Consider the following 14,837-nt stretch of genomic DNA (forward strand, 5'->3'; position numbering starts at 1 on the left):
CAAGAAGACAGGTCAGCTCTGCTTTTGATCCCAACAGAAAACATCCCTGAGAGATGAAAATAAAAGAAATATGACCACTTTCTGGAATAAATTAAAGGGAAAAACATAATCGGAACAAGAATTATCACCAACCTGCTATCTGGTTGGCTGTGGCTCCTAGTGCAGGATTCCCCAGGTGGTCTTTCCTCTCCCCCCTGGCTGGGCACCCTGCTCCTTCATTCTGCCTGTCTACTCCTCTCCCTTAATTTCTCCCCATGGCACTCATCAACAGCTAACACAATGTATCTTTCTTTAAAAAATATGTTACCTGCATGTCTCACTCCACTAATTTAAGTCACATGACAGCATTTAAATTTTGTCTGTTTTCGATGAATTCTGAGCCTAGAATCAGTGCAAGTAATAGGAGCTCAGTAATTATTTTGAGTATCATAAATAGGTATTTTTTGTTTATGGTGGTATGAGCAGAGCCCACACAGAAAATTGGGGATGAAAATAAAAGGTTGATACATTTTAATCCTGAATTATATGATTATCCCTAGAACAGTAAAAGAAAAATGTATAAACATGATGACTATCTGGCATTATAATATGGTGATATTACTTCTTCTTAAAAGTTTATTTATTTATTTATTGGTTGCACTGCCCAGCATGTGGGATCTTAGCTCTCTGACCAAGGATTGAACCTGCAGCTCCTGCATTGAAAGCTCGAAGTTTTAACCACTGTACTACTAGGAAAGTCCCTGATATTACTTCTAAGATGATGTTAAACTTCATTTTCTTGTAAGAATTCATATCTGCACAGTATTTCATGAACCACCGATTTATCCTATGATATTAATACCATTTTTTCTTGAAAAAATAGTGTGTCTAATTTCAAGTACTTTAAGTGTTATGCAAAAAAAATAGTGCCTAATTTTAAAATTAAGTTCAAGCAAATCTTCTTAATATGACCTATTTGAGAGAATAGCAGAGCCTCACTAAAATCCTACAGATACCCCATAGTAGCTACTATCCAATACTGTCGATTCAAATTTTGATGATATTAATAACAAAGTTAGCTGTAAATATAAGTATTTATAATTGATAAAATTTATCTTTCAGACACAGTGTTGAGGAATATATTAAAAATCTGGAAAACTGGAATCGTAAGTACTGAGACTGTTGTGTTGGATTTCATAAATTCATCGAAGCAGCTTTAAATACTGACCACTACCTTACTATTTTATTACTTTAAGTTATAATATGTCTTTAGAAGCATGAGGGGATAAGTCATAGACTTTATAACCTAAAGAAATACAAAATAATTTTCCTTCGAAATGCATCTCTCCTAAATGTTTGGGGACCAACACCACCACCTAGTAAAGTCCTCTGCTTAAGGACTTCTGTTGACTGTTGCTGTTTATACACTCAAACTCCAGTGTACCTCACTGACTCAACCCGTGATGCAACATCTATTTCCTATCAGGCCAAAGCTACTGTTTTCACTTAAACAAGTTCAGTAGGAAGTTAATCATAAGGACATCTTGTCTTCCTTAAATTGGATTCCTGCAATAGCAACCAGCAATCTTAACAGTAAGAACATTCTCATTCCTCTGATGCCAACTAGAAGATAGTCACAGGAACCTTTGTGCACCTCACATGCCCGGGCTTTGTAACACCTGCCTCCTCTCTTACCTGCCATCTTTAATACAGGCTCTGGATGATTTAGACAGCTCATTCAAATTATTGAGCCCTGGAAGCAATAATGGTTTCGAAATCATAAATAGGAATCTCCTTACTCTAACTCAGCCAGATTTTAAGATCAAAATAACTTAGGTCTCCCACATCCAAAAAAACTGAAAAGTATGAGCCAGTTGACCTACCTTCCCCCAAAAAAGTTCCAGCTCTGTTTAGTCTGATCCCTTACATCAACTTCAAAGATAATACCAAGAAGGCAATGAGTATTAGGGGAGAAATTAGGCAGAAAGGAAAGAATAAGAAAATGTGACAGTCAAACCTTTAAGGTGATTCCATAACTTGGTTTGACACATGCCTGAGCAGGCCCTGAACTTTGGGGAGGGGGAGGGGAAGGAAGTCAAGCAGCTTTAGGTAAAACAGCCCCAATGGACAAATTAGGAAAACCACAGGCTACCAGCTAAGCTCTTCACTCATCTAGACTTCAACATGTGTTTTCTAAGTATTTTGAATATCTAAGTTTTTTTCCTAACAAGATGGATAAACAACCACTGTGTGTTGTTTTAAAAGGAGCCCTAGTCTAACATTCTGGGGCTTCCCCAGTGGCGCAGTGGTAAAGAATTCACCAGCCAATGCAGGAGACACAAGAGACGTGAGTTCAATCCCTAGGTCAGGAAGCTGCCCTGCAGTAGGAAATGGCAACCCACCCCAGCATTCCTGCCTGGGACATCCCATGGGCAGAGGAGCCTGGCGGGCTACAGTCGGACACAGCTGACTGACTAAGCACATGAGCATACATCCACACACAGACTAACATGTCAGGCTGGTCTGTTACCTGGGCTGACATCCCTTTTCATACAGTGAATACTTCTGTCATCTAATGTGTAGACCAGATTTGGAGAGAAGAGAGAAAGAAAGAGGCCTCCAGCTACCACAGCAATGAAAAAATCAGTCACCACCACGAGAGAAACTATTTAAAGGGACAGGGGGATCCAATATCACAGTTTTGCTAAAGATTTGCCTTGCTTCTTTAGCACATGGACTCATAAACACATGAATAAAGCAAACCAGGTTCCTCTCTCCACGGGATTTTCCAGGAAAGAATACTGGAATGGGTTGCCATTTCCTATCCCAGGGGATATTCTGACCCAGGGATTGAACCTGCACCTCTTGCATCTCCTGCATTGGCAGACAGATTCTTTACCACTATGCCATCTGAGAAGACTTAAATTCCACAAGGTAAACACGATAAAAACAACACATGCTTTTATATATCTCTTCTTTAGCTAATTATAGTAAAGCAGAGCATAATATATGGGGGGATAATCTGCTATAGACACTCCCCAGGATGCAGGTTCAGGAGTACATATATAGACTACACTGGGTCTTCGCTGCAGCTTGCAAGCTTCTCCTGTTCAGGCGCCTAAGGATCTAGACAGCATGGCTCAGTAGCTGCAGCATGGACGCTTAGCAGCTCCGCAGCCTTTGGGATCTTAGTTCCCTGACCGAGGGAACTAATCAAACCTGTGACCTCAGCATTGGAAGGCTGATTCTTAATCACTGGACCACCAAGGAAATCCCTCAGGAATATATACTTTTAAAGAACTCTATAGGAGAATGTGATGATGAGCAAGTTTGGCAAACAAAACTAGAGTAAAACAAACAAACAACAACAACAAAAAAAACCCCTGGTATCAGGATACCAAAGTTTGTATTAATAATAACAAATTACTTCTAAGATTACAAGGGAATGAAATAAATCCTAAGTTTTAGTGACAGCCATGCAGAGGCCCAAAAGAATCAGTGCACTAAAGGTGAAGAGAGCTGTCACATCTTTGTCCAACTTTGAAAAGCCCTGGCTAAAGATTAAGTTAATGAATCAAGTTGGCTGAATTAACAACAGGAGACCAGTAAGAAGGGCTTTGTGATTTTCCAGTTTATAGGTGATAGCTTATTACGAATTTGGTATGCTTATAAAGATTAGAAACAGATGGTCCAAAGTAAACCGAGCAGGCTGTTACATAATGTAAAAATCTGGAACTTGCAGTTGGAAGACCTGGGCTTGAGTCCCAGTTCTGCTGCTCTGTGACTTCAGGCAAGTCACCTAAGCTGAGACCCAACTTTCTTAACAATAAACGAAAATCTCAAGAGACAGCATACGTAAAAGGTACTTTATAAATTGTAAAGCATTTTTCAAATGTTGGTTATCAATGTCATAAGTGATCAGAATGTAAACATTTATCATATAGCCTCTGCAGTCCAAGAAAACAGGACAGAAACTGTTATCGACAACAGGGAGGGGTTGACTGTGTACTTCAGGTCCAGAGCAGTCCTGCGGTTAATGAGCCCAGTGGTGTTTCTATCCACTGATGTATCCAGTGCTGCTCATGCAGTACCAAGTGTCAGGTGCAGTCTGAAGCACTTCACAAAGTTGTTGTTTTTTTTTCTAAACTTCCCAATTGCTTGCAAGGTAGGTACTTTTCTCATTTTACACATAAGGGAACTGAGGCACTGAGTTTAGACACTGCCCAAGTTCATAGAGCCAGTGAGTGAAAGAGCTGGCATTCACACACAGGCAATCTGGTCCCAGAATTCATGGGCTCAATGACTATAAAATGGTATTTCACTAGAAGGCGATATCACTGCACAAACCTCAAAGATGATGTTATGAAGAGCTTGTAGGTCATTATCATAAGAAATAAATTGTGTTGAAAATGATAGGAAACTACCATCTGGCATTTTCTGTATCAGGTCATATTTACATTGCTTAGGAAAATTTTTTTCTAGGATTATTAATCAGTAGTTACAAACTTAAATCACCACTAGATACACAGTTAAAATGGTAAATTTTACATTACATGTATTTCATCACAATTAAAAAATAAAAACCTTAATTTTGTTTATCGTGTACAAGTTAAAGTATCTCACATACTTTTATCTCAAGCTGTAGAATTTTTAATCCACAAAACTGAATGTATCCTTAAGTCCATAGCAGGTGGGCATATACACATTTCACTGCTAAACTGATAATGGGGCACCCCAGGTGGCTCAGTGGTAGGGTCCTCCTGCCAAGCAGGAGTCGCAGCTTTGATCCCTTGATCAGAAGGATCCCCTGAAGAAGGAAACAGTAACCCACTCCAGTATTACAACAATAAAAATGATAGTGAAGTAGTAGCAATATATCGATAAACAAACCACAAGAAGTGAGCGTTGGGTCAACCGATCACTTTTAAGGTCTGTGAAATCTCCAGGGCCACTATCTCCTAGGGTTCTGGCCAGGCTGCCTGCTGAAGCTGGGATGTTAAATACAAGAAGGAGAAAGGGTTTAAATCAGTCATGTGTTCATTTGCTCTGATACCTAAAACAGTCAGGCTTGGCTTAAAGGATCTCAAGACCTAGGCCTAAAAGAGTTAACATTCTTGGCTGCTGTTTTCTACTCCACATTTGCTTGTTTTTCAGGGAATATGTGTTTGTGGGAAAACAAATGTTGTATTTATTACAGACAGATGCTCAGATTCTATTTAAAAATAGAATCACACAAGCAGGTGGGACAGCCAGGAGAAGAGGATGGTTAAATATGTGACACAATCAGCTCATATACTGTGCACGGAACAAAATGGGAAGGAAGTGGTAATTCTGGAATTTATTTTCAAAGTTAGTTTATTCTGTACTGTTTAGGGGGTTTTGCCTGAGCCACAAACTGTTCCTAGTAATTGGTCAGAGGATACTTTTTTTTAAAGTGGAAAAATTAAAGAAGAGAGAAGTTAGTATTATAAACGGTAGACTTTCAGTTATGTGGTTTTGAGTTTTGGACATCACCATTCCTTGATGGAAGAATGCATCAAAAAGTTACTGTGCAACTGTTTACTAACTTAACAACCTCAACAGAGACATCTCATTATACGGCAGCTTTATTTCATAAGGGATTAAATTACTCATAAGGGATTAAACTACCTTGAAGACAATTCAGTGAGCCTTATATTTTGGTTTAAAAACAATAATCTGACTCTGGTTTCTTTAACAGAAAATAAGCACTTCTAGAAAGCTGAGAATTCCTTAGGAAAGATTATTGCTATCTGCTAAGGAATGTGAGAAATCTGGCTGTTGCTTAATACATTTTTCCTGAATTTGATGATGGGAAAGGTAGCCCACCTGTTCCTTCCTTTATCAACTGAGTAAAGTTGGTCATATTATGTGGATTTGGACTTTTAACTTCAGTACAAGTTCACAGCTCTCTAAATTCATAAGAGATGAAGTTGAGAGATGACAGAAGTGAATTCAAGAATTTATTTGGAGCAGCAAAGTCAGCATATACAAATATGACTGAATCAAAGAGACAGAACAGAGATATAGGAAAAAAAAAAACGGGTTTTATTCAGTTACAAAGAATATAAGAGATAATATTTTCTAGTCTCCTTCCAAATTCCATCAAAGAAAACTAAAGTATTCTTGAGGCATTGCTGATACTGGGGACAATTCATTCACCAAGAAGTCAGATTAAGAAGGCTCTAACCTATCTCCAGCTCTCAAGAAGTCTCACCGCTTTTATTCACACTAAAGTAGAAAAGCACCACAGCAACGACCACTTCCAGTCGTGCTGAAAAATCAAACAACATGATCACTTAGCCCTCAGTTCAGTTCAGTTCAGTCGCTCAGTCGTGTCCGATTCTTTGTGACCCCCTGGATTGCAGCACGCCAGGCCTCTTCCTATCTCCCTCAATTTTGGGGAGGAACATATTGGCTGATAAAAAACACTAAAATCATGTTTTTTTAACATAAAATCTTAGTCAGAAGAAAAGATATTTTTCTCCACCTTACTGTTCTTGGTAAATTTTTCTCCTGTAGATGTGGGTTTCCAGGAAGAGGAAATAAATAATGTAACTTGCATTTCACCTGTACTTCCAATGACAGCATGAACTACTGTTTATCAAAAGCCTACTATATGACAAGCACCATGCTAAGTGCTTTACACATGTAACCTCAGTTAACCCTGGAACAACTCTATGAAGCATCTACTATTATAACCTCCATTTTAAGATGAGGTGTGTGGGACTCGTAAAAGGTAAATGACTTGCTTCAGGACACATATCTAGTAAGCAGACAGCCAACCTTCAAACCCAAAGGACTTGGTTCAAGAGCTTGCCTTTTAATCACTATGACAACTTCATTCTCCTAATACATTTCTATGAGTTTTCTTGGCAGATTATTTACAAATAATTCACAGTTATAAAAACATGTTCTAATTCCCTTAAACTTTCTTCAGGTCAAAAACTAAAGGATGCTTAGAAAACAAGCAAACAAACAAAAATCTTAATCCAATAATACTAAAATTACAACATATTTTATACTAAATATGGAATCAGAATGATAAAAATTTACTGAGAGTTTGGTAGCTATACAGCTCATTTGCCAACAGGAACAAGGTGCAAAAACACATGCACATATGTACACCTTTTTTCTGGCAAATGTGGCTTTCCACAGAGAGCAAGCTAAATGAGTCTGTATCCTGTTTTACTTCATTACTCTAAGAGCAAAATGCTGCCTGATGATCTAGTTATAAACTAATTTGCTAATCCTTTTTAAAGACTACATTCTTAGAGTTTGAATCCTAATAAAATCTTAGAAGCAAAACACTTGCTCAAATAGATGCTAATCTAGACATGTCAAATGACTATTGCAATTGTCATTTGAAAACAGAGTTCTGCTTGGCCACTAGTCCTGCAAAGGGGAACATCCAGTAGCAAATAAAAAGATAAGTCAACCAGAAAATGCCATCATTCAACATGCATATTAGGGTTAAAAGGTGAAAATGTTCCTCGTTTATTAGGTGCAATGTGGAAAACATTCAACAATAAATTAGGCTGATGCTTAGGCGTATGCAAGCTGGTAAGGCATAAACCAGAAGAATGGACTTTGGGGTTAGACACACTGGCACTAGTCACTGCCCTATCACCTAGCAGCTGTCTGGCCTTGGGTTAGACACACAGCCTGACTCAGTTCCTGCCATATGCCAACAGTGATGATGCCTGCTTCACGGGGTTGCCGTGAGCCTTTAAATACTACATTTATTATAACAAATGTAGTACTTTATTATAATATGTATATATAAATGTCTTATATACACACATTATATACTGTTGCATTATATTATTATAAAAGGGTCCACCCAATCCCTGACCTATGGTATGGGTTCAAATCCATGACTGCTATCTAGGGGCCTGTTTAATTCTAGAGTCACTGCAGTAGCTGTTGACCATCAGAGCCCTCCACTGGAGGCTATTTACTGGACCAAATTTACAGTCAGTGCCTCATGACTGTTGGTAATTTCTATCCATATGTTTATCATAATACAGAAAAGAAACCAAAGTATTTGATAAATTACTATGTGTGCTAAGTTGTTACGGCTGTGACCGACTCTTTGCAACCCTATGAACTGTAGCCCACTAGCCTCTTCTGTCCATGGGATTCTCTAGGCAAGAACAATGGAGTGGGTGGCCAACCTCTCCACCTGGGGATCTTCCCAACCCAGGGATCAAACTCGCGTTTCCTGAAGCTCCTTCACTGCAGGTGGATTCTTTACCACTGAGTCATTGGTGAACCCCCTAAATTACTGTAGGTTGTGTTATTTCTATTTACAGACTGGGAGAAATTAAGAGTAACGTGACCTCAGTCATCTGGCCATGTTCTGAGGAGTATGGAAGCTTCAGGAATGCTTCTTCTAAGGATACAGGCTACAGAGAACTGTAGCACCCTCTCTGCCAGAATAATCCTAGGGACTTAACATACGGCCAGTTTATTTCTTCTTCACACCGCACATCTGTTATTTGCTGGCAGTGGAGGCCTTTGCTGAGAGTAGTCCAGGGATCCAGGCTGAGAGAGCAGCAAACCAAACTTTCAAACATTATCAATCATGGAGCCACAAGACAGAAGTCCATAGGATGTTGCACTGGACACAGCCATATGCTCAGATATTCCTCACTCACTCATAACTCTTTGGCCTCACCCTGCACAAGAGTATCAGACATGCATCTCTACTTTATAACAGGGAGGCAGAAACCTGGAACATTTTGGTGAACAGTATTAATGACCACCCCAATCAGGAAGCAAAATTCTAGGAGTTGCAGAGCACACGTTTAACAATACTGCATTGCTCCCTCTTCATCTGTCTGCAAAACACAGGCAGCCCCACACTACAATGGGTAAATACCCAAATGACATCTAGTACCCAAAGAAGTGCTTGCACATCTACAGGTATATCCTCCACAGAGAAGACAGCAGACTGTTGAAATACATAGCCAAAAAACCCACTCACATCATGGACGAAAAAAGCTAAATTTTACCACAAGAGCCTCCCAGCACCAGCAGTGCAATACTTATATTTTCTTGGCAGTATAAATAACCAGAAAAGTGTAATCCAGGCAGGCATTGGTAAGAGTACATTATTTATGTCCAGTAATAACCTATAAGATAGATGATCAACTAAAACATGCTATAAATATTACATTTAAATTATACATGTTTTATCAGTAATATCTATAAATTATGTATAGTGTTGAGTAACCAGTATGACTTTAAAGCTTTGTTCAGAAAAACTCTCATTTCTGGGTTAGACATGTGAGCCTATGGCAGTCAGCATCACCTCCAGGAAAACCACAGTGAAAGACCAACAAAGGAAGTAGGAGAAAGGCGTCCTGAAACAGTGAGCCCTGACCACAGTTACATCACTGTACTAGCAGGGATAAACCAAGGACTTCTCAGGTGGCTCAGGGGTAAAGAAACCAGCCAATGCCGGAGAAGTAGGAGATGCAGGTTCGATCCCTAAGTCAAGATCTCCTGGAGGAAGAAATGGCAACCCACTCCAATATTCTTGCTTGGAAAATCCCACGGACAGAGGAGCCTGAAGGGCCATAGTCCATGGGGTCGCAAAGAGTCAGACACGACTGAATGACTAAGCATGCACACAGACACAAACCAACAAAACTCTGACGTCTCAAGTTGAGAAAACTTGGTCAGTGCTTCTCTCTCTGTCTCCCTCTGAGACGCACATCAGATCCATCTGAGGGACCCGGCCTTAACCCAAGAGCTTCTGATTTAAGTGACCTAGTAGAATACAGTGCTAGCACCGCTGTGTTTTGGCTGCTGTCATCACTTTATAAAGCCTTCTAATGCAAAGCCACACTTAAGAAATGCTAAACTAAGGCATGTAGTCTGTCGAGCAAAAGAATAAGTTTGCAAATAATGGGTTCTGCAGACATGGACCTACTAAATATAAAAGAAAAACCATTTGTGCTAATTGAGGAATGAATTGTACTCCACACATTAACTCTAACAGTTATCTAGCACACGTCATGTCTATATTCTCTGAGTAATTACCAGAGTGACATGTATTCTGAATATATACCATAAGGGAATCAATGTTTTTTTTTAAAAGGGGGAAAGGATTTCACCTATCTTTAGATTACTGATTTTCTAGTAAATGAAAAAATAAAATATAAGAGTAAACTAACATAAGTTACAAATACAGAATCCAAATATGGCCTTCAACTTTCTTCTAAAATATATCACAGTGTATTGATGAGTAATTTTATTTAATGGGGAAGTTTATCAACCATACATTCATATACATATTCATTCACAGTGACAGAGCTCTGTTGTGCTTTCAACAATGAAATTAATGTCAGTGGTCCCATAAATATATCAACTTTCTAGTAACTACCAGAAAAAAAAATGCAAAAGCCTAGACAAACATGAAGTAAAGGAGAATAGTTAACATTTTCAGAATCTAAAATGAAAAAATATTTTATTTTCTCATAAATGCATATAATATCTTTATAGAAGAGTTTATTTCTCTCCCACCATAAAACACAAAATAGATACAATCCATAGTCAGTGAAAACTCTGAAATAGTATTTAATCACTTGTTAAACTAAGCTGATACAAATATAGAGAAATTAATGTTGAAATAATATATGAAGTAAGCTGTAGTCAGTTTGAGCAATGAGAGCTATTCATGCTTATCATTGTTTGTCTGCTTTTAGAAAAGGAGCTGAGATGGTTAAGTGTAATGTGCAACCGTTCTCCATCTCTTCTACAAAAATCCTGAAGAAGGTCTATATTGTTGAATACATGTTATTTTCATGTAAGTGGTATTTTTATGGGGGCACGAGTGTGAATTTAGTATCTGGATCAATGTAGTGCAGTGCAGAGACAGCATCTGGCGAGGAAGGAGCCCCAGTGGAGAGAGGACATAATGCATTAAATTCCTGGAAAGTCTAGGCAACTGAAGCGCAGATTGGAGTCAGTACTATCTCCATCTCCAAGGGACAGGGATATCTCAGTCACCCCTGGGTATTACGTAGTTTGACATTATTCATTTTGAGATGATTTCTTATATGGATGACTTTTGACCATTTTCCTTTCATGGTTGTCAGCATTTCCTGAGCTGACCTCTTTCCCTTCTGCTCCCTGATTTTTCACTGGAATAATGAGGTGTCAGTCATCTGTGAGTCTCCTTCCTGGCAAGTGGAGATCCTTAGGTAGCCAGGAGTAGGGGATCTGAGCAGGACAGCCGGGCGTGTGCCAACTGAGGTAAAGGGAAACGAAACTTTCAGTCTTGAGAGAAGAGACTCACAGAAGAAAGCATTCTCATTTCATCAGCTCCAAGAAAGGACAGGAAGAAGATACAAACAAGCAGCGAGTAAGACATAAGTAAGAGATAAGAGGCTATAGGTAGGTACTGTGAGTCACAGCAGAGGCAAGCGCCTCCCCAGAGTCCATGGGTGCCCAGGCAGTTACTCACCCAGGCACCAGAGACATGAAACAAATGCTGCATTTTTCTGTCCTCATTCTTGCTTTAGGAACCTGTTTAATTTAAGCACCCTGAATTCCTGGTATTTGCAAAATTTTCTAAGTTTGCTTTAATGTTTTCAGACCTTATTATGGGTTCTTATTCTTGAGTTTAGTTTTGTTTTGCAGCAGATTTTTCCCTTGTCCCAGGGGCCAACGGTATGCTCACTGGAATCAGACTACTTAAATTTATCCTGACAGAACTCAAATCCTGAGAGTAACACTAGTTCAGACAACTAAAAATACACATTGATTTTTAAAAATTTATTCATTTTTTAATGAAGGTTAGCTGCTTTACAGAATTTTGCTGTTTTCTCTCTACACTTTGATTTTTTATGTATGTTTAAATGTAATTTTTGAAGAATGCTCTGCTCTTTATCACACTTGTCAAACATTTGGGACTCTAAGGTCTGCTCCATGAGAAGCTGGAAGGCTTCTGTATCTTTCAGAAAAGGGGAGGGGCAGAGAGGGAGAACATTCCCCTCTGTCTCCTGAGGGTGTCAGCAGAAGTGCCCAGGCAACAAGTGAGCGGAGAGGTGCCTCATACCAACACGACTGGCTCACAGCCACCGAAAAGGAATGCACGTGGTGTTATTCCACACAAACATTTCTACTGAATCAGCCTTCCCTACCCACTGCTTTCAAGCTGAATGGAACAAAGATACAGTATGGTCAGAGATTCAGTAAAGTCCATCAGCAAGTACCTCAAATTTCCACAGATTTACTTATACTGTGGACTAAATGGCATGTCTTAAATGTACATACATTTTTATGTATATCTGAATATATATATACTTCTCACTCTACAATAGGAACCATCCAAATTGAGTCAAAGGCATTCACACTTTTGACATCTACTTTTTAATCAGATTTCTAATGAAAGGATAGTTTACAGATGAAAAGTTTCAGTATTAGAATACAGATATAGATAATTAAATTAATTTATAACAACTAAACCAAACCCATGAAAATAGGTTCAATTCACTTACTCTATCAACTTGAGAGTTCAGTCTATTCATTAATTGTAGACTGTGATTTAAAGTTTTAAAAGAATAAAAAAATACTGAAGGAGTTAGTATAATGAAATATTCTGTTTGAAATTTGAAAAAATCTGGTTGCATTCCATAATTAATCCTTCCTGTGAGCTAGGGCTATAACTTAAGAGTTTTCTCAGGAGAACTGAAAAATTATCAAATGATAATCTTAAAACTGTTTCAAAAGGCAATTATGGAGAGCGCTCTGTTGATTTATACTATATAGCCATTAGAGAAATAAAAGTTAAAACTACCTCATGGCTATTTTTATATTCATACTTTCTTTAAAAAGGCTGTTTTAAAAATACCAATATTTGAGTTTAAACAAATAGTACATACTATTTCGTTCATATAAACATAAAAGTAAAAAACTATATACCTTTTAGGATATGAGAGAAAATAGTCATCATTAAAAACAAGCAGAAGAATACAGTTTTGACATGACTGTACCTACCTTTAATGTGATACTATAATGTCCAACAAACGCCGCATCTATCCATGATCTCGAATGTGGATCGCCCAGGAATTCTACGTGATATTGTTCAACATCTCCATCCAGGTCACAGGTCACATACTTCCCTTTAAAAGGGTCAGGGCAAAGTATCCCTGGCCAACTTTCAAAAGAAAATATTTTTAATTATTTTCTCGTTTTAAAAAGGGCAGACATTAATACATCTATCACAATCATCTGTCAAACTTCCTTCTTTGAATTTTAATAACTTTTTTACAAATTTTAAATATATTCATATTTTAGTATTTTAAGCAGAATATTCAATTGATACAAATAATCAGTTGTATCTCTGTAAATATAGGAAGTTTTGAAACAGTCACATACTGAAGATATTCATAAGATGTGAGAAGAAACAATCATGAGACAAAAGAATGATTTCCAGGGTTTGTAAGAGACATTTAGGCACTGCTAACGGTAAAGTTAAGAGAAAAAGAGTCATCAGATTCACAGCAGGCTTGAATCAACTCTCACAAATTGTAAAGATCAACCACTAAAATGGTAACCCACTGACTTGGTAGGAGAGAGCTAGCAATTCGTGAACCAGGATGCCAAAGGGGACTGGTGACTCGGGCTGTGCTGACACTGGACGTTGTAGTGACTTTGGGAGAAGCAGAAACAAAAGCAGCAGTTCTGCTTTTTAGCCTCCCACCACAGCAGTTATCCTCCCCACCACATATGTTCCATTGGCAGTGACCGAATGGTAAGCATCCTCAATACTGCAGATACTAGAGTGGGCAGCCATTCCCTTCTCCAGGGGATCTTCCCAACCCAGGGATCAAACCGATGTCTCCTACATTGCAGGTGGATTCTTTAACATCTGAACCACCAGGGAAGACTGTGAATAACATTTATCCTTCACTAAAAACAAATCTCTAGGGGTGCATTCTTTCATGACACAATTCCTTCAGAAATTCCTTGATATGTTTCAGTTTCCCACTTGGCAAAAACAGCATATACATCCACTAAGTTTTAGCCTTCTTACAATCACAGAAGACTCTGACCTACTGCTCAGAGAATAAAGAAGGAAGATCAGCAAGCTGTGATTAAGGAATGCATGTGTGTGTGCTCAGTCACTTCAACTGTGTCTGATTCTTTGCGACCCCATGGACTGTAGCTCGCCAGGCTCCTCTGTCCAAGGAATTCTCTAGGAAAGAATACTGGAATGTGTAGCCTTTCCCTTCAAGGTATCTTCCCAACTCAGGGATCGAACCCATGTCTCCTGTGGCTCCTGAATTACAGGCGGATTCTTCACTGCTGAGACACTGGGGAAGCCTGTGACTAGGGATGCACAGTAGCAATCTGACTAAACTTTACAGATCAAGATTCAAAATATGCATGGCTAATACAGCCAAGCATACAAAAATCTGGACAATGATCAAGTTCTACTTCAGTCTGCAGTACTGCAGAGAGAGAGAGGCAGTGAAGTTCAGGTTAGAAGGCCCAGTATTTTATTCTGCCTTGTACCAGACATGAGGCCTCTAGCAGGTAACTAGGCCTTATTGTCACTCTGGGTCCTCACTGCGCTGTTTCAAAGTTCAAAGGAACATACACTTTACACATTCTGGGGTTCTGGCAAATTAAAATATTATAAAGTACCATCATTATGGACTGAATTATGTCATCCTACCAACCCAAACGGCAACCCACTCCAGTATTCTTGCCTGAAAAATCCCACTGACGAAGAAGCCTGGTGGGCTACAGTCCATGGGGTCACAAAGAGTCAGACATGACTGAGCGACCTGACTTTCCCTTTCACCAACCCAAATTCATAT

At 38.8% G+C, this 14,837-nt stretch overlaps 1 protein-coding gene across 1 annotated transcript in view; it reads right to left on the minus strand.

Moving 5' to 3' along the window:
* Positions 1-14,837, minus strand: part of ZCWPW2 (zinc finger CW-type and PWWP domain containing 2) — a 149,798-nt gene that overhangs the window by 60,587 nt on the left and 74,374 nt on the right. Inside the window, exon 5 of the mRNA XM_052644491.1 lies at positions 13,009-13,168. Within this exon, the coding sequence (XP_052500451.1) occupies positions 13,009-13,168 (160 nt within the window). The remainder of the gene's footprint in view (positions 1-13,008; positions 13,169-14,837) is intronic.

Source organism: Budorcas taxicolor, chromosome 1, assembly GCF_023091745.1.
Source record: "Budorcas taxicolor isolate Tak-1 chromosome 1, Takin1.1, whole genome shotgun sequence".
In the NCBI taxonomy this organism is placed as follows: Eukaryota; Metazoa; Chordata; class Mammalia; order Artiodactyla; family Bovidae; genus Budorcas; species Budorcas taxicolor.